This window comes from Augochlora pura, chromosome 9 (genome assembly GCF_028453695.1).
Source record: "Augochlora pura isolate Apur16 chromosome 9, APUR_v2.2.1, whole genome shotgun sequence".
Classification (NCBI taxonomy): Eukaryota; Metazoa; Arthropoda; class Insecta; order Hymenoptera; family Halictidae; genus Augochlora; species Augochlora pura.
In genome coordinates, this window is record NC_135780.1 from 13,674,011 (window position 1) to 13,692,792 (window position 18,782).

At 41.7% G+C, this 18,782-nt stretch overlaps 1 protein-coding gene across 7 annotated transcripts in view; it reads left to right on the forward strand.

The window, feature by feature from the left end:
• Positions 1 to 5,035: 5,035 nt before the first annotated feature.
• The window catches only part of LOC144474729 (uncharacterized), a 70,206-nt gene continuing 56,459 nt past the window's right edge, over positions 5,036 to 18,782 (forward strand). For all 7 annotated transcript variants that reach the window (XM_078189915.1, XM_078189912.1, XM_078189914.1 and 4 more), the window contains exons 1-2: positions 5,036 to 5,130; positions 5,282 to 5,401. In XM_078189915.1, the coding sequence (XP_078046041.1) occupies positions 5,106 to 5,130; positions 5,282 to 5,401 (145 nt within the window). In that variant the 5' untranslated portion in view covers positions 5,036 to 5,105. The remainder of the gene's footprint in view (positions 5,131 to 5,281; positions 5,402 to 18,782) is intronic.

Sequence of the window (18,782 nt, forward strand, 5' to 3'; positions counted from 1 at the left end):
ATTTTTAGACAATTTATATTTCATTAACCCATTGCAGTATCTCGAGAAAATCAATTTGTCAAATTGTCAAATAGTCCAGTTTTGTTTGCGAGCCAAGGGACAATTGCAAAGAATTTACTATAATTCTTCCAGCTATTTCAAAGCGAACGCCGTAACTATTCGCGATCCTTGAAAGAGAACGCGACGAAAAAGCTCGCGTGGTCCTCGTTTCATACATTTTGTTTCAACGCCTCTCTTTTTTTCTAGTTACACGCGTACAGAGTCGCGTGCTATACGCTACTAGTTTTGAAATACATTCAGGTGAATACACGGCGACGTCGGCGGCGTGCCATGGTTCTCGCGTTTCGTCGTTAGTTGACGATTTCCAGCTTGTTGCGTTCGCGTTCGCGCCGTTTCGAAAGGGGGGAAACGCTTGCCGCGCGGCTCGTTTCGTACCGGAAATGAATCGAGTGCTAAGAGGAACTTCAAGATACGAGCGTCGGCGAAATATGTAAAGCGCAATTACGGGGGCCGAGGACCGGCGACGCGGCGACCGGATCATTTTCGAAATAAAATCTCGACAAACATTTATTAGAAAATGTTTTCGCGGTCGTTGGACAGCTATCGGAGGTGTGGATGTTTCACTATGACTTGTTTTATGCTACAGTGGTTAGTACTAATTGTCCCCATTTATTAGACTTCGATAATAGACTTTGATAATAGAAAAATTTAATTTGATTTCGACTTAGAAAAAATTAATAATATTCACATTTAGTAGAGCTTGCTAGACTAGGACTAGAGTCCTATTGCTACCCAGGAATTATATAAATTTTTATAAAAACAAGGCGACACAATCCTAGTCCATCTCTCCCCTCCTTTCCCTCCTTGTACACCTCGAGGAGTTTGATTAAAATCAGCGTCACACGTGGCACGCGAGCGCATCTTCGCGCCTCCCTGTCTGCTCGTTGTCCAGGTTGTATTTGCATCGAAACGAGGCTTCCTCGCCGCATAGTTACGTGATAATGTATCTTGGTTCTTGTGCTTCGCGTGTACACGGTATATATTCGGCGGTGGCGGCGGCCCTCGCGTTGCGCGCGGATAGCTCTGTTTATTACTTGACAATTAGAGTATAGAGCGCCAGACATAGGTAACGAGATGTCGAAACTGCGCCCGGAGATTATTCGAATACCTCCGGCGCCCGTGCATGAAACGCAAGGGCCGGAACTTCTGCATGCGTTTCACGATGATGCCAGTCTAATGCACGAACGTACACGCCGTGGAACAAAAGCATTCGCATAGCAGCACCAGCAGCACCGCATAGTAGCAGCACGCTGCATAGTAGCAGCACGCCGCAACGGAAATACAAGATCTGTGCACACAATGCTGGGCAATCTGCGGCTCCGACGAGCACGCGGTTCTTCCAATGGCGGACACGCTCGGGATCTTCTTTTGCAACCGTGCAAAAATTGTCGCGACTTCAGGAATTTTTGATTTAAAGAAATTGTTGTACGAGTCGCGAAACTCAATTTCATGCGCATAGAATTTTGTTATATAAAATTGAAATTTTAGAAGCCAAACAAATTATTTCAAATTTCCAGTTGAAATGGCTTCGAGCGCAAAGGGTTGGTCGTTCGCGTGCCACGCGTCTTCGCCGCTTTCCCGTATAAAAATACCAAGAATCGCATTTTCGCTTGTCTCGAGTTCGGGTCTGTGCAATCAGCACGACAGTATCCGCCGTTTCTGGTTGGTTGCTAATCAAAACAAAATTGCTTACTTATCCGAGCGGAACGCTTCGCGAAACTTGTGTACGCCCTGGACAGAAACGGCAAGTTTGCCCGGCTGAGAGAGGGTCGCAGAGGGGCGAGAGGGTTGCGACGCGTGGCTCCGTCCGACCCCACACACCTTTGGCACCTCCGTGATTCTGTCCGCTCTCGCCTCGTCACGCGATACGACTTGTAAATGCGATCGTTACAGATAATAACGAAAGTACGCGTGACAAACGGCCGTGCTATTAGTACGTAAAGAATAACGGAGCTGTTTGATGTCAATTAAATCGTCGCTCTTTTTACCGGGTCGTCTTTGCCGAATAAATAAAGCTTCGATGCTTTCGAGGGACGTTTATGCAGTGCTAAATCAATGATGGAAATGGCGGAAGCACAAACGGTGTGGAAATGTGGCAAACGCGGTGAGGAAATGTTTGTTGTAAATTTTGATAAGCTGGCGGAAATTGAAAAGTCGACGTGCAGCTCTTAGGATATATTTTAACCCTTTGCGGTCGGGTGACGACTATGAGGCGCCGCTAAAAATTATTATGCCACGTTTACGAATAATTTTTATCATATTTACTGAGTTGCGGCTCGGTTTAACCGAAACACCCCGTACACGAGCGACCGCATTACGGCGGAACGTCGCGACATATAGATGTCGTTCCGCCGGTAAATTTCGAAACATAATTCCGCCGGTATTTAGAGATCCACCAAAGCCAGAACGAACTTCGGTAATTTCGATAATCATGCCCGGCTATGCGCATAACACTCCCTCGGCTAAAATTCGATTTTAATTATCTCGTTAATGCCGAACGCCGGCTACGAGTCTCCCCTGGCTAGCAACCGGCATTCTCATGCCACCTAATACCGAAACACGGCCAAACGAGAATTACCTTTTCCGCCGAGTGTCGGCTCTCGTCCGCAAAGGGTTAAACCCGAGAGTCACACCCAGCTCGAGGCACCGGGTTTTGCTTTACAGAAGAACACCGTTCGACGATAACTCGAATGAAAAATGCATGGAAATATTAATCGTTCCGCGCCGTAAAAGAATTGTATGCATTCATGAACGGTTCCCCGCGTTCCGATCTCCTCGTTTACAATTATTCTCTCCGGGCGAAATGTTTCATTGATTTCCAGCGGCAGAGAGTCGTGTCGAATAATGAATAGAATATTTTCACGGTTCTGTATTTTCCGCGCGCGGCGCGCGATAACAAGGGACCACCCGAAAGGTGAGAATTCTGGCAACATATTCGAAATGTGTGTTCCCACCGATTCCCGCATGAAAATTCGCTGCAAAATAACTAGTCGCCGGACGGAGACCTGTAACGATATTTTATCGTTCGAAAACCGTCGACGGAACAACAACGAAAAATATACAAACTTTTTAAACGGATTAACGATATTATTCGGTATTTATTTGTACGATACCTCATGTTGCGCAGCGTGTTTCCTCCAAGTTTGCACCTGCAAGAAGAACGAAGGACATTAGAAAATATTCGAAGACTTTTAAATAAATTTTTTAGGTATTTTTATCGTAACAGATGGACGGTGGATATTTATGCAATTTAAACATTGCTCGCGTTGATTGAAATACGCGGAAGCTATATAAATACAGCTGGTAATTTTAATATTTGGGCAGTGTAATATTTTTACTGTATTTATTTTTATTGTGGTAAAATTAATATCATTTTCACTGAGAAAAATGGTCGGGTATAATGATATAGAAGCTCCATGTTATTTATGCAATTTATAAAACTTTTACAATCGCGCCAAAGACTTTTATAATACCCTCTATTATTTCTAGACAGTGACGCAACAAGTATTCTTGCAGAATGCACGCCTCCCGTTACGAATTGTTAGAAAAAGTCTCAGTTGCTACTTAAAAAGGTACCAACAATTCCCAGAGAGTCAACTCCGAGTGCTGATCAAAAATTAAACAATAGACATATAAAAAGAGATCGTTCGCCGCGCAGCAGAATACTCTATGGAGAATATCCCCGTAAAATTTGAAGCGATTCGGACGCACAGTTCCGGAGATTTCGCGCGACGGCCAAGTTGAAAAATGTAGTTTCGAGAGAAGCTGTAAAAAGAAGTTTCAAGATAACTTTTCCCTTCGAGAAAGTCGGATTTTTTTCTTAAACTTTATCTTCAGCTCGGTAAACGTTCGAATTTCGAAATATCGCCGTCGCGTTCTATGCGCTCGAAACTTTTAAGAAAAGTAGAAAAAAAGAAAATCGATCGCTTCCGAACCGCTCGAATTAAAAAAAAAGAAATACCTCGCCGCTTTTGGCTCTGGTTTCTCAATTATTTCGCATAGCTGAAAATAACGCGACGATATATTTATAAAATATGAATAAAAATCAAGCGTTTCGTATTCGATCCACTCCCGTGTTTGTCGCGAACGCGTGCAACAATTCCGGGTCAATTCGGAAGTATAATAATCGGCGTGTGTATTTATCTCGCGAGCAATTAATAACGCGCGTCTATAATTTAACCGGGATTATGCGCGAATATTACACAGATAAATTCGTTGGCAACGGAACACCGACGAATTTATTTATCGCGCATTAATCTTAATTTATCAATTTAGGACGCGCGGCTATATTTAATAATAATAACAACAGGTTTAGAAAGGCACGAGACGCGCGTTAAATGAAAATCTTGTAACGCGAGTCGCGATTTCAACTTAATTTCGTAAGCATATTCGAGCGTGTGCCGCGTTGCATCATATCGGCCATTAGAATGCGTCGACGGAGGATATCTTCGAGTGCATCGAACGGTACGTTACTGCGTGACCGGAACTCGATTACGGATTCTCCTAAATACGGAACGAGATGCCGTTAAGCGAGACTTCTTGTCGTGCGGATGTGTCTATGGTATTTGATGCGTGTTCGTATTACAATCGCTCGCGACTTCGAAATGCCTTCGATTTAATAATAAATATTAACACTGGATTTACCAGCAATTCAAGTATACCTATTTCTACCAAGCCCCGTAAGAATGCTGTCGATTTAATAATAAAGATTAAATAGCGAAATTTTAACGATAAAAGCGTCAGATTGGTATTGTAACCTCAGGTGTAATGATACGTCACTAAATAATTAAATAGTATAATTAAACATTATCGCTAAGCACTGACCACTTAATCACTGCTTCTGCCGTCTCGATGACCGCCTCTTATCACAATTCCCACGAATAATAATTTTGAGACACTTTGCATATCACAACAGCAGCAACTTCACTGCACTCACCGAACATTCGAGAACATTCGAAAAAAACCGTTTTCGAGACGACGCCATATCTGCGCGTAGAAAAATCATCCGACGATTTCCGCGCACGTTTTAACTCGACGACATTCGGATGGCAACTAAAGATCGTTGCAACGGTGAGTCGCAATAATTTGTTCTCTACGTTCTATTCAGGAATTCTAAGAAGTTTACGTGCGTCTCGTACTCGACGCGAAGCACAACACGACCTCACGCAAGGTCGAAATCAATGGTGGGGATTATATCGGTTACATGTATATTATTTTTCAGTTGATGCGTTCTTGTCCTTGGAAGCAGTCGAGTTCCACGGTGTTCTGAGCTATGGTGGACCTCCATGGATTTTTGCTGATCTTTGCTGCACTCCTGTGGTCAGCAGTGGACATCCACAAGGTAAGTGATGATTATTCGTATAATTATCAATGGTGTTTCTTCAAATGTATGCTTTCCATTGATTAAGATTATTTTTTTGTATTTTCGTTATTTATTTTAGAAGAATATATTATTCGTATTTGTGTCCGCGACAGATCTTTATCACGTTATTATAATGTCTATTACTGTGTCATTATTATAATGCAAAGGGTTAACTCTTTGCATTTGAAAAGGTTAGTTCTGTTCCTTACACTTCGACATCGTTACGAAAGTGAAGCGACGCTGAGCATTGTAGAATCCTCTCGAAAGCCGCCATTGAAATACACGCATCTATAGCGAATTAATTATAGTCGTAGCGTCGGTTCCACGATCTTTTGTTATCGTGGCGTCGACGTATCCATTCGGCCAGCACCCCGTGGAATCTCTGTTTCCATCGATCGTTTTGTTCTTTAGCCACCCACCGTATTTGGATGCAAAACCAGTAGTAGTAGTATCATTGACAACGTTGTGTGTAGCAGACAGTTGATCTTTCGAATTGAAATTAACTATCAAATCGACGGGGACAGCGTGACACGTACGCCGACGTGTCTCTCGCACCTGGGATAGAGTTCCAATGCCGATCACATAGGAACGAGATTTTCAATTGGAAAATTGATGATTTTCAATCGAACACAGGCGGGGACCGGCAACGGTAAATCTATCCGTTCACTCGTTGAAGTAGTGACGCGAAAACTCTCATTGAATATTTCAATGATACTCTAAATCGTTGTACTATCTTTATTCTATAAATATTTCTAAATATCGGGCGTTTTCAAATCATATTTTTTATTATTCATATTATCGGTAATTCTTTCGTAATTTCTTAGAATCGTTTTCTTTGCCTCGAGAGTTGTATAAAGAAAAACTGTGGTTTTCCAGCGAACCATAATAATTCCTGGGAGCGCAAATTTTCATAGAATTCTTTTGGAATTTGCATTCGCGCGAAACTCACGGAAACACTGAAATAAGTACTTTCACAGCGGTTTCGCGTTCACCCGGCTCTCATTTAATTGGGGTTATGTAAATTCATTCATTATGCAAAGTCTGAAGTTCCTCTTACGTCCCCTCGTTAAATCTCTGACACAATATCGACCGTCGCCGCGAAGCGTCTCAAGAAAATATCGATTCCACACGAACGTCCTATTTCTATTCTGTCTTCGTTCTATTTCGCCTTCGGACCGAAACTTTGATGACGAGCCGAACTATGCGTCTCGGATCAAAAAGAAAGCGTCGACGGATTTTAGGCAAGTAAGAAAGAAAGGAAAATTTACAGGAAATTTGTAGCACTATATTTGCTGCAACAGGACGCCATTGATTGGCCATAGAAGCGTTCCAACGCTATACTTATTATACAACAAACTTTAATGTTTAGATATTAATGGATGAGATTTAATTTCAATTTAATAGATGCGAAATCACTTAGACATTTAGTAAATTATATTTCGAATTTTCGTAGCGAGTCTGGAACGCTATTGGTTAAGTAAAACTAAAATTAAAAATGGGAACAGCGGAGCGAGCGGATACAAAATGAAATATCGCTTCGATGCGCATAATTTGCAAGAGGTTAACGTTACGCTAATAATTTCGTTGGTAGGGCGCGAATGGAAATCAAGTTTTCCAAGCGTATCGATCCACTACAGCTGTTCCTTCCGAGACTTTCCGCGGATGCCTCGCAAGCCCGCAGTTTCACCGTCGAGGCTGGAATCGTCGCTGGGAACTTCGCAGTCGACGAAAGTTTCGAGTTTCCGAACTGACGGGGAAATTCTCTTAGCAACAATAAGACCGATTATCTCGAACGGCTGAGTCGACGTTCGATCCCCCCCTCTGGCATATGGCGGCAACGTTTACGCCGGTTCTCCACCCGGTGGATCGGAGCCTCGGGCGCCTCGCGTTCCACGCTCGAAAGCAATCAATTCGCTGCCGTTTTATATGTTCTTTCGCGTTCCCGGGTATCACGGTCCGCTAAAATTGATAAATAACCGCTGGTGAATCCGGAAGCAATTAGAGCCGACCGCACGCGCACGTGTGCGCCGCGTCTTTAATTTCTCCGCGACGCGTCCGCGGCAGCCATTTCCCGACCAGCGACGCTGATCGGTTAAGAGAACGCGAAACCAGAGATATCGCTGACCCGATATTTTCAGATCTCGCGAAAAACAATGGGAAACTACCAACTTTACCTTCGCTCCGCAAATTGTATTCGATTTTTTGCAAATCGAGCTCGCATTTCCGCAATTCGAATTCTCACGGTTTTACAAATAAAATTCTCGCACTTTTGCAAATCAAGTTCTCGTGCTCTTACAAATCAGATTCGTGCATTCGCGAATCAGATTCGTTCCTTTGAAAATGAAATTCGTCCTTTAAGAAATCAAATTCATCGTTTCGCAAATCATACATTCGTCGTTCTGAAAATCAGATTCATCGTTCTGCAAATCAGATTCATCGTTCTGCAAATCAGATTCATCGTTTTGCAAATCAAATTCACCGTTTAAGAAAGCAAAGTCGTCGCTTTGCAAATCAAATTCGCCTCGCGGAGAAATCAAATTGTTTCTTCAAGAAATCGAATTGACCATCTCGCCGGCCAACTTCTTCAACTTTGTTTCGTTCCTCTAAAAACATGGATCACCATGGACGGGACAAAATGGATCCACGAACCGTGGTCGAAAAGTTTATTGCAAAATTTTACACTGTACTTTCATTTCAGCGCGGATAACGCGCGCACAGCGAGGAAATCAAAATATTCGCGTGTTTTGCTTTAAATCCGTTTCCGATCGCGGTAATAATTTCGTTTAATTTTCCCCCCGTTACGTAATGTAAGAAGCGACTGCGAATTAATATTTCCCCGTGGCAAAAAGACGTCGGAGTAAAGTCGGTAATATTCCCGGGGAAAGCATTTCCATGTCGCGCTGCGAAAATTCGTTATCGAGAATTGGAAAGTTTACGAGAACGTGCGCGCGTTTATTTAAATGAAGTAGGCGCTCGCGTTAATACACGCGCCCTCCGAGAGAGAGAGAGAGAGAGAGAGAGAGAGAGAGAGAGAGACTCGGCGAAACTACGACAACGATGAAGAAAAAAAGTTACGATAATAAAAAAAAGAAAAAGAAAGAAAAGAGAAAAGCTTGGAATCGAGCGAAAATACGTATTAAAAATCTCTGTCGTTTTAATTATATACGGATCGATACTTCCATGGATTTATATCCGCGGATTTAATTTTCTCTGCGTTTCCAATGGATTTTAAACAAAGGTAAACGTACGACGCGTGTATCTTATTGTTATTTTACGGTGCACATTTTTTTCTCGACTGCATATACTATAAAGTAGTGTAATAGAATCTCGTTGCCATCGAACTGCGATGAATTAATTAATTCGGGTACGATACAATGATTAATACACGCGATTAAGGTATAATAGCGGATAAAATGTATCGAAATGAACGATGATTTATTGCGTGTTCTATTTAATTGCGAATGAGCCGAAATTTATATTGTCGTGCAGTTCTTTCATAATTATTATCCGTATGATATTATTATTTTATAATGAACTGATTTAATATATTGAGGTGGTAAAATAATTTCATTTTTGGATGTAAGAAGAAAAATTACTATTTTTTCAAATAATTCACTGTATAGTAAGCTAATCTAATTTAACATCTTTAATAACAAATTCTAGTTATTTGATCCGCATTAGTATTAATCAGTGCTATATTAATATCAACATTATTCATTGCTCGTGCCACGGCGATCAAAGTCTGTTCGAAATACCATATTAATCAATCGTCAAAGAGGAGATCCGTCTGTCTTTCATTTCGCATCCGCGATATAAATTGAACATAAAGACCGCCGTTAGAGATACGGCAATGATTAATCGCTTCTTTCTACATCAACGTAATATATTGATAACGAAGCTGGCAGGAGGATTACGCCGGTAGTCCAATAATTTATTAATTTTCTTGGAACAGCGTCGGTAGCCGAGGTTGCGCGAGTCGTAGGAACAATCGCTCGCGCCGTACTGTATCGCGCGCATATTTTGATTATCATTCGCCTCCATTGGAAATCCTTCGGCTGTGAATTCTTTTGTTCCCGACGGATTCGTCTCCGTTCCCCTCCGTGTTGCTTCGCCATTCATTATTCTCATTAACTATTTAACGTCTCGCGTGTCCCGGCCCTCTCCTATCCTACGAGTGTCTTAATTAACGTGTCTTCGGCGTTAACCCATCGAGGACGAGCCGCGCGGTCCCGGACTCGTTTTCAATTCTGAATCGGTTTTATCGCGCTGTTGGCGGTCCGTTTCGTCCTTTTGCCAACGACGCTGTTTCGCAGAATCGTGGAGGACGATTTTCTCTAATCTCGAAATCGAGGGAAACAGAAATCAAAGAAAAAGATAGAAAAGTCCATTTCCCTCGAATTGGATTACAGTAAGTAGTTATTAAATTTCATAGCCTAGTATAGCTTAGTATAACATAGATTAGTATAACATATATATATATATATATTTACCACTGTTACAGACTATTAAAAAATTTTAAAATAGCAGGAGTCGTCCTCGAAGACCGTCTGTTGCTAAACGAAACAGATTCTTGACAACCCCTTCTTGCTCGCACTTCACGAGGGTTGTTTGCGCTTCAAGTAGGGTAATTTCACACCGATATAGCTTCGCGTGTTACGTTATACCGGGTGTGTCGCGCAACTGGTGGCACAACCGGATAGGGACGATTTTACGTCCACGAAATAAAATCGAAAATATGGAAGAAATGATTTTCGCTTTCGAAAAAAATCAACTAGTTGCTCGGTTGAAACTGGCAGCGCGATAACCACCCCTTGATTATGGAGGAAAAATAGAAGGATATTTTTGCTACGTTGCGTTGCGGTTAGAAATGATATGTACAATGAAAAATCATTGATAAATCAGTATGGCAGTTTGGCACGGAGTCGTGCGGGGTTGAAGACCTTTTTCCTTTCCGTATTTGAGATAGGCAACTTTGTGGCTAACCCTTGGAAATTCTCTCGTGGAAATATACGCGTGTAACGCGGGAGAAACTAAGTATCAAAATAAAGGAAATGGGGCACATCGGGCTCGTATTTCTTTAGATTTAATATCTCGTGAAATAATCTTGCCCGGATACAACATACGCGAGAGCCGCGTTTAGCATTCAAACCGTGCCACGGGGAGAGTAGCCCGCACTTGCGGCGACATCCGACAACTTAATTACGTGATCGCCATTTCCGAAAATAATGCCGCGCCCCTACGAAATCTGGATCGTCGAACGTAAATAGCATTTTTATTTACGAGATAACGAGTGCCCTTAATTTCGGCCATTCACTGAATCTTTCTCCAACGAAATGAAATAGGACCATTTATATAAATAAATATAATATTATCGTATTATATTTATTATCATATTTATCTTATTATATTTATTATTATTATATTTATCCTATTATTATCATTATTATTATTAATAAGATCGTTTATGATATACTTGTTCGCCGTGAAATATTGTGAGCGAGCGAAGCACCGTTCGTTCGTTAAGATTTATGAAGCTATAAAAATCTTACATAGAGAAGCCCTTAGCCTGTTCCGACGCGTGGTATGACGCGACCGAGTATGGGTCAACGAATATACGTACCATCCCTTCAAAAACAGAAACGAAACTATGGTGAAAACGTTGAAAAATATGTGCGGGGGAAAAAATCTGCTATTTTATCCACGTTTCGGACTCCCCCGCGATATAATTTTAGTACATATATACATATATTGCAATTTTAACCGTCGACACTCTGAGGATTCTTCTGGCAATTTTGCAACGCGAAGTGAAATTGAAATAAAAAAATCATCGCGCTGCTGTGAAATTTTATAGGAATTAATAAATAAAAGCTTGCGCGTTTTCATTTGTATATTTTACGCGATCACCTTGCAGTGTTTAAATCACGTACAAATTCGAATCCTACAAAATAAAAATTTATTTTCGTTAGAAAAAGTAGATTGTAAATTGCTTTTCTTTCCTAAGCCTATTATACATATACGTGCCACTGAAGTCTGTTACACATACTATAGCACAATCGATAATAATTTACCATTAAATGAAACGAAGGCCGCAGGTACGCGGAAGCTGACAATAAAACGAGCATTTAAATACTAGAACTGTCCCCCGTTGACCGGACAGTAGGGTTTAACCGCGTCCTGCCCCGTAATTCAAGCTCAGCATAAGCATTCGCGTCTTCGGCAAGGGGGGTGAGAGCGCAATCTCGCGTGAATCGTAAGCACGTGTACGAACGACTATTGGTACGGGGTTATCGTAAATTTCCGTCCGTTCTTGCGGCTTCTTTTCTTCCCTCTGTCTCTTCCACCCTTTACCCGCGATTCCGCACGGGCAACAATTTTCCTCGACCGAACTTTTGTTCCGTAGCGTCGGTTCGCCGGATTTGTCCCCGAGTTTCCACCGCCCCCAACCTAACGGCGTTATTTCCGTCGTACGCCCACCCCTCCCTATCGGACCATTTATTTATCTGCAGGCGTCGTCGTCGTCGTCTCTTGTTTACCACCTGGTTAACAATAAGCGTCTACCCAACGCCGATCGAATCGCCGATTCGTCGCGTTTTATTTCACAATGATTTCACCCTCTTAATTTCGAACTACGATACATTATAGCTAGCAACTCTTGACAAGATATTTATTAAATAACAATTCCTTTTATTTAAAATCATTTAATACAGTTTTATGAATTTGAAAGTTACGGCATTTAGAAAATATTATCGGAAGGAATATTAGTGGCTGTACGTCGAAAAATATTCCATCGATGCCAGGAAAATCGACAAGTGGACATCGATTGGTTCCAACAATGTAGAGAACGGCTCGCTGCGAAGACAAACGTCCGCACGGCGTACCGATCCGAACAAAAGTTAATTCCGCCGGTCAACAGGTTAAGAGAGAGCGGCTCCGGACAGTGGACGCATTTCTAAATAAATCCGAGCTTCTAAATAAATCCAGGAGCTTACAACAATACGACGCTCCGGCAGAACCGCGGAACAGATTTCCCGGCCCAATCAACCGTAATCCGTATTCACTGGTTCTTTTACCGCGGTCCCATAACCGCGGAAGGGGGGGGGGTGGTGGTACGCTCGCGGAGAGAGACTAACTCGACGGCCAAGAATTTTGCAATCTACGCGAGGCTACGGATTACCGAGGAACCGCGCGCGCCGGTAATGAAAGTGGATGTGGACGAAATGGGTGGCGCGAGCGCGCTGTGTTTCTCAGATGATACTTTCATATTTACTCCGTCGAAAGGGGTTGTCGCGACGGCGAAACAAGAAACGAGGAAATCCAGACCGGTGACGGGAACCGTCTCGAAGTCGCGGAAACGCGGACGGAAAAACGGGAATGAAAAGCGGGCACGTCGCCGCGGTGCTCTCGCGGTCTACGAGCTCTCTCTCAGATTCCCTAGATTAAAAGATCCCTCGCGATTCAAACGCATTCTTTTAAATCTGCTTACCATCGCCGCGAGCTGCGACGGGCCTTTCTCTTCCTATTTTGTCAGCTTTTACGCTCCTCTCCAACGCGTTCAAAAGCCATTCGTAGACGCGAGTTATACTACTAGCTTTCTTCCTGATATTCGGTCGATTATCTTCTAGGAAATTTTTATGATACAGGGTGTCTCTGAGGTCATTCGACGCAGTTTCCTTTTTAGAGAAACTACGAGCCTAGCAAATTTCTGTTCGATACTTCCGAGGATAATCGGCCGGAGATGCGACGCGCGTACCCCGTTGTACACGTTCGCTAGGAGATATAGAAAATATATCTCTCTGAAGAACGTCGACAATGCGAATTCGTGTCCATTTTCCTTTCGCACCAGCTTTCGGCTTATCGGAGCACCGGTATCCTCGGAAACGCTCCTATCCACCGTTAGGGAAAAAAGTCCGCAGCTACTACAGGGGTTGTTGGATCAAGCGGAACTTGTACGCCCCTATCGCGCGCATCCAATTCCGTGGAACCTTTCCTGCGGAGAATACCGAAAAACCCGTTGACCAGGATCCCTCTTCGCCCGTAAATGCCCGGGCGATCCGGATCCATGGCAGAACCGATTCCTAAAAGGAACCAATCTTTAATTCCTTTTCCAACGCGACGCGATCGACTCCGCTGCGCCTTCCACCGGAAACGCTCTGCAAATTTATCCAAAGCCGTTTTTACGAAACTAGCTCACGCGCGGAATATCTTGATAAAATTTATGGTATTTATGATGTTTGACATGATATTTGAGGTGTTTATTATATTTATTATATTTTATTATATTATTTATTGTATTATGTTATTTTATTATATTTTTCACATTTATAATAATAATAATAATAATAATAATATTTGTATTAGAGCTTCAGATATACGCAACGATCGATGCTGTAAGATTTAATTTCCGTGTTACCAGATACGCATGATAAACCTTACGCCGGTTTGTATAGTTGGTGTCGTTTCAATCTCCCTCGCATTGACAGACATCCCAACTCCAACTCGATCACGCTCTTTGTAAAATGTCTCCCGAAAGTCAGGTTGGGTCTATTGAGACCGCGACAACTTCACCAACGCTCAGTAAACTCTCATACATCATATCGTTCTCAATGTACGTTGCCCTCGCGACGCTAATAAATAGTATTAATAAATACCTAGAGTATTAATAAACACCCAGGGTATTAATAAATACCTAGAATATTAATAAATACCTAAAGAATCGCGAACACCTAACTGCTTCGAAAGAATCGTAACACATCCTCGAAGGATTTTATCTGCTAAAGGAACCGGACGCCCTTCTGCTCATTAAAAGAGAACACATTGCGCGAGAGAGACCCCGGTGCTATTGTTAGCCGGCAAATTCTATTCCGAGCTGTTTCCTTCAGAGTAAACCGAATCGAAGAAGTTGTCCTCCGGCTTCTACAAGGCCCTTACCCCTACATAGAATTTCGATTTACCGTACCTGATCCCAGACACACCGCAAATGGACTTCTCGCAGATAGTTTGTCCTCTCTCTTCATTGGGGCACGTGAAAACGAGGTTCCTCGACGAAAGTCGCTCGATACGAAAGCCCAACGCGGTGTTCGCTATAATTACTTTCGTCCTACACTTAGCAAAGCGGATGTGATTCTAAAAGATCGTTCTTTGCCTTGCACTTGACCGTTTCTTCTCGCCTCTATTCCGCCAACTTTCGACATTTTAATTATAAAGTATCGTTCTACCATCGATCCGAGTTATCGCGCTTTCGTTAGTGTTTAAAAGGGCGTGCAAAGGCACGATTTTTAAACATTTGGATCGAAGCAATAACTGCGAAGATAATTCAGTATTTAATTAAATTTTTAAGCTGGCGTTAAACCCAATTCTTGGCCAGCTATATAATAATAAATTAAATTCTATTCATAGCCTATTGGTATAAATTAAAATTTTATATATATCTGTAAATGTTATTGCTAGCTTTTTTGACAATTATGGGCCCTGTTGGTAATACAATAATGACCAAATATCCTGCAAATAGAAGTAGTCGGCAGTAGGGGGGCGCGCGCGGTTAAATATGCAAATTACTTTTATTGCTGAAAAGTTTGACGTTAATGGCTCGCTGAAAGTAGAGCCCACGGAGCGGCGCTTTTAATTAGGCGCGTGCCATTCTTATCGCTAATGGGACACTTTCCCGTTCATTTTTCACTAATTGAGGCGAGCCGAAGGAGAGACGGTACAGAAAGGTATTATCGCATGTTACGGTTAATGAAATGCTCGCGACGCGATGTAATTTACCATGAACCGGGGGAGACGAAATGCAACGATGCAACGATTTGAAAGCGCCGAGAACGATTTAAGGACTCGCGGCGAAGCTATGGAGAAACCCTTCATCATTTTATGGGGTGGACGATGAAATGGCTAATTTGCCGGTGATTTATACCCGCAAGGTATTTATTACTTTTATTTAGGAAATATTTAGGATATACTTTATGCATCGATCTAAATAACTCTCAGATCACGTGCACCACGAAGCCGTTCAGAATTTTTTAATCGATTCAAATGGGTCACCATGTATATTATATAATTCTTGGAGAGCAAATGAATCAGGGAATGCAAACAATGAAATCTTATTTTATGAACCATGATGACTTTATGAAACTTAGAAATTTCTTACAAATACGATTCTGTAACGTGTGCTGACCATGGCTGGCCTAATACTGACCCTTGCTACTTAAAAGTACATACAATCTATATAAAATATTATATCGTGTTTCAATAAGAATTTTTAAGAGAAAATATAAAATTCTGTTATTTATACCGATTGTCATATGGATGCTGGATGTATCCGACATTCGTTAATATTGGTTACCGAAGGAATGCCGGATATAATGGGCAGTCGTACCGAAAGGGTTAATAAGTTTCATGTAATATAAGGGGAGGGACTTTAACACAAAACAGGTACAGTATCGGCCAACAAGGCTTTTGTATAAGAGCCCTACGTGCGTCTGGTGCCGTAGGTCCGCCGGGCACCGGACACCGTTTCGACTGCGCAACTCGCCGGAGAAAGGGTCGGGAGAAAGGGTTGGAGCAGGTGGACCCAGCGGCTACTCCCTGTCGCGTCTCCCCCGGCAGGGTGAGACCTCGCTTCCTGCAATTAGAGAGATTTCGTTCCACGGGGGTGTGTAGGCCACTGTGTGCGGTTTTAGCGGACAAAAACTCGACTGCCCCTTCAGCTACCCCGTAGAGGTGGTCGTACGTGTTTTTCGAAGATTTCCTCCAGGTAAAACAAGGGGCGTTAAGAGCTCCCTGATGGACACGGGTTTCGTTCTACGCCCAAGGAAAACACTTTCGAGTAAGCGAGAATATTAAATGAGCACTTCGACTGATAAACCCTTTGCGGCCGGTCAACGTTCGAGCACTCGGTTTTGTTACGTGGATTTTCGTGGGCTCGGGAAAAATCGATTCGACGACCACGTGAATTCATTTGTAACCTTTTATGTTGTATCAATTATTTATCTTGTTGAATTGTTTAATATCCAGGTTAAAGAATTGATAAATCAATCTTTACTGATTTTTAAGGTATACGATTTTATCGAGCCTCTCTATAGATTATTGAAAACATTTAATAAATTGCTTTTAAGTAAATTTTCTCTCAAGTCTAAAAAATGATTTTCATATCAAATATTCGTTCATAATTATGCTCACGCTGTACAAAATTTCGTCATTAAATTGATAAAAGGATATTGTCCCGCATTATCTCGATTTTCAAAGGACCGCGTAAATCGTCGAAGGGTAAAACTAGATTTCGAAAGCGTTTATTAAATATTTTCGATATTCGTGTAATCAACGAGTTGCTTGTTCCTTCGAAATGCATAAACCAGCGCGCCGTGCTGTGAATTTTGCTCGCGTCGAATAGATTCCCGGAAAATAACAGGAGGACGAGTCAGATTTACTCCTTAATAAGGTGTTGGTCATATTTCAAACTCGGAGGCGTTTTGTTACTGGGAGAAACGAGACCATTACACCCCCCACCCCCTCCGTAGCTTATACGAAGGGTGTTTTCATCAACGTCCGGCAAAAAAAATGCGAATAATACAACTCATCAATCATCCGGCAGTTGGCGCCGGTTGTGATACATCAATTAAACTGAATAGACCCGGTCGTGGATGTATTGTAAAGTGAACGGAACGAGGAACGAATTATTCTGCTTTGTTGTCGCGTTAATTGTTTATGAAAGCTGCTGGAACACGCGTGGCAAATTTTCCTAATGCACGGAAAATAATTGCGTCAAGCGAATTTTTAGAATTCAGCAGAAATTATTTTTATCTTCTTCCGAGGCTATTTTTATTTAATATTTTAATCGCGGATTTAAACAGAGGATAGTAGAAATATCAGAATAATTTATGGAAATTCTTAAACTGCTTTAAAAAAATTCTGTTTGAAAAGAGTATGTAGTTATTTTCAAGGATTTATCATTTTGTGTTTTATAGGACACTTTATATTTTATATTTATTTTATCATATATAGTATATATTTCATATTTATTTTATTATATATATTATATATACTATATTTATGTTTATTATATTTATTATACTTGTTTCGTTTATTTTACATTTATAATTTATCCTGATTACTTCACGAACAAATATGTTAGCGAAATTAAATTTCAGCAGCCAGACGCAATTAGCTAAGGGGTCTTAACGACCTTCGACACTCGGGGGCCCACTCATGCTGGGTCAAACAGCCATGACCTCGAGGTTTCGGACGTCTGCACGTGACAGGCAAATGAATCTCGCAGTCATTATTAAGCAATCAATGTCCTGGAAACCCGGAACAATACGCACGAATATTCGTCGGAAATTTCTCTCTCTCTCTCTCCCTCTGCCCCTCTGACTGACACCGCCACTCCTACGCTTCCACCATCGTGGACACAAGATGATAACCGATGGAAACATAGACAACGTTTCGTGACGCTAAATTTATTAATTTTTATAACAAGCAGAGAGTCCTATAACAATAAATATGATATTTGATGATTAGACTAAATGTCTCGATTGAATAAGGAGGCTATTGTGTTGCCGTCAGCTTCGTGACGAACCAAAGTCAATTCTGAGACTGACTTTCCAGTAGTCACTATAGCCATGCGCGTTAAATACCGTCGCGTGTTTATAAACCGGCGCGAGGAGACACCTTACTCGCTTCGAATCCCCGTAGTTAAGGAACATTCGAAATCTCGGCTGGTCGACGAATTTCTCCACCACAGACTCGATTAGATCGGGCCACGGTAGGGGTACTCAATTCTTACCGTGGTCTCAAGCCACCTGTGAAAAGTAAAATGCGGCTTGCCTTCACCTACGGATGATATCGCTTCTGATAGCCTTATTCATACCTACATGCAGCCGACATTTAGATATATATTTTTTGAGTAGTAACACCGGACAATAAAAATATAATTAATTGCCTTTTTATAGGAGACAAATACATATTAAAATTGATAACACTAAGTTCTTTCATATATGCAGTAGCTCAAAATTTGAAAATAAATAATAAGTAAACGAAAACCATTTAGGCTCGAAGATTTAATTGAGAGGTAAAACTAACTGTTCGAACAGTTTGTAATAAAGCGACGATCCATTTGCATGTAAATTCGTGCGTGTGCGGCTCGCAGGACCGGCCAACGAAATACAGACAAATTGGAATGTCGGGTATTTGCATTTTAATAAAAATTTCAGTATCTCTAATTCGGCCGGGGCGAGAATATTCGTCGGTAAATACGCGAGCGAAGAAATGGATACGAACTTATCATATTTTAGGTACGCCCGGCAGAATTCATTAATCGAAAGATTAAAATTAATTCCGACGAAATTAATTCTCTCGCTCGCGCGAC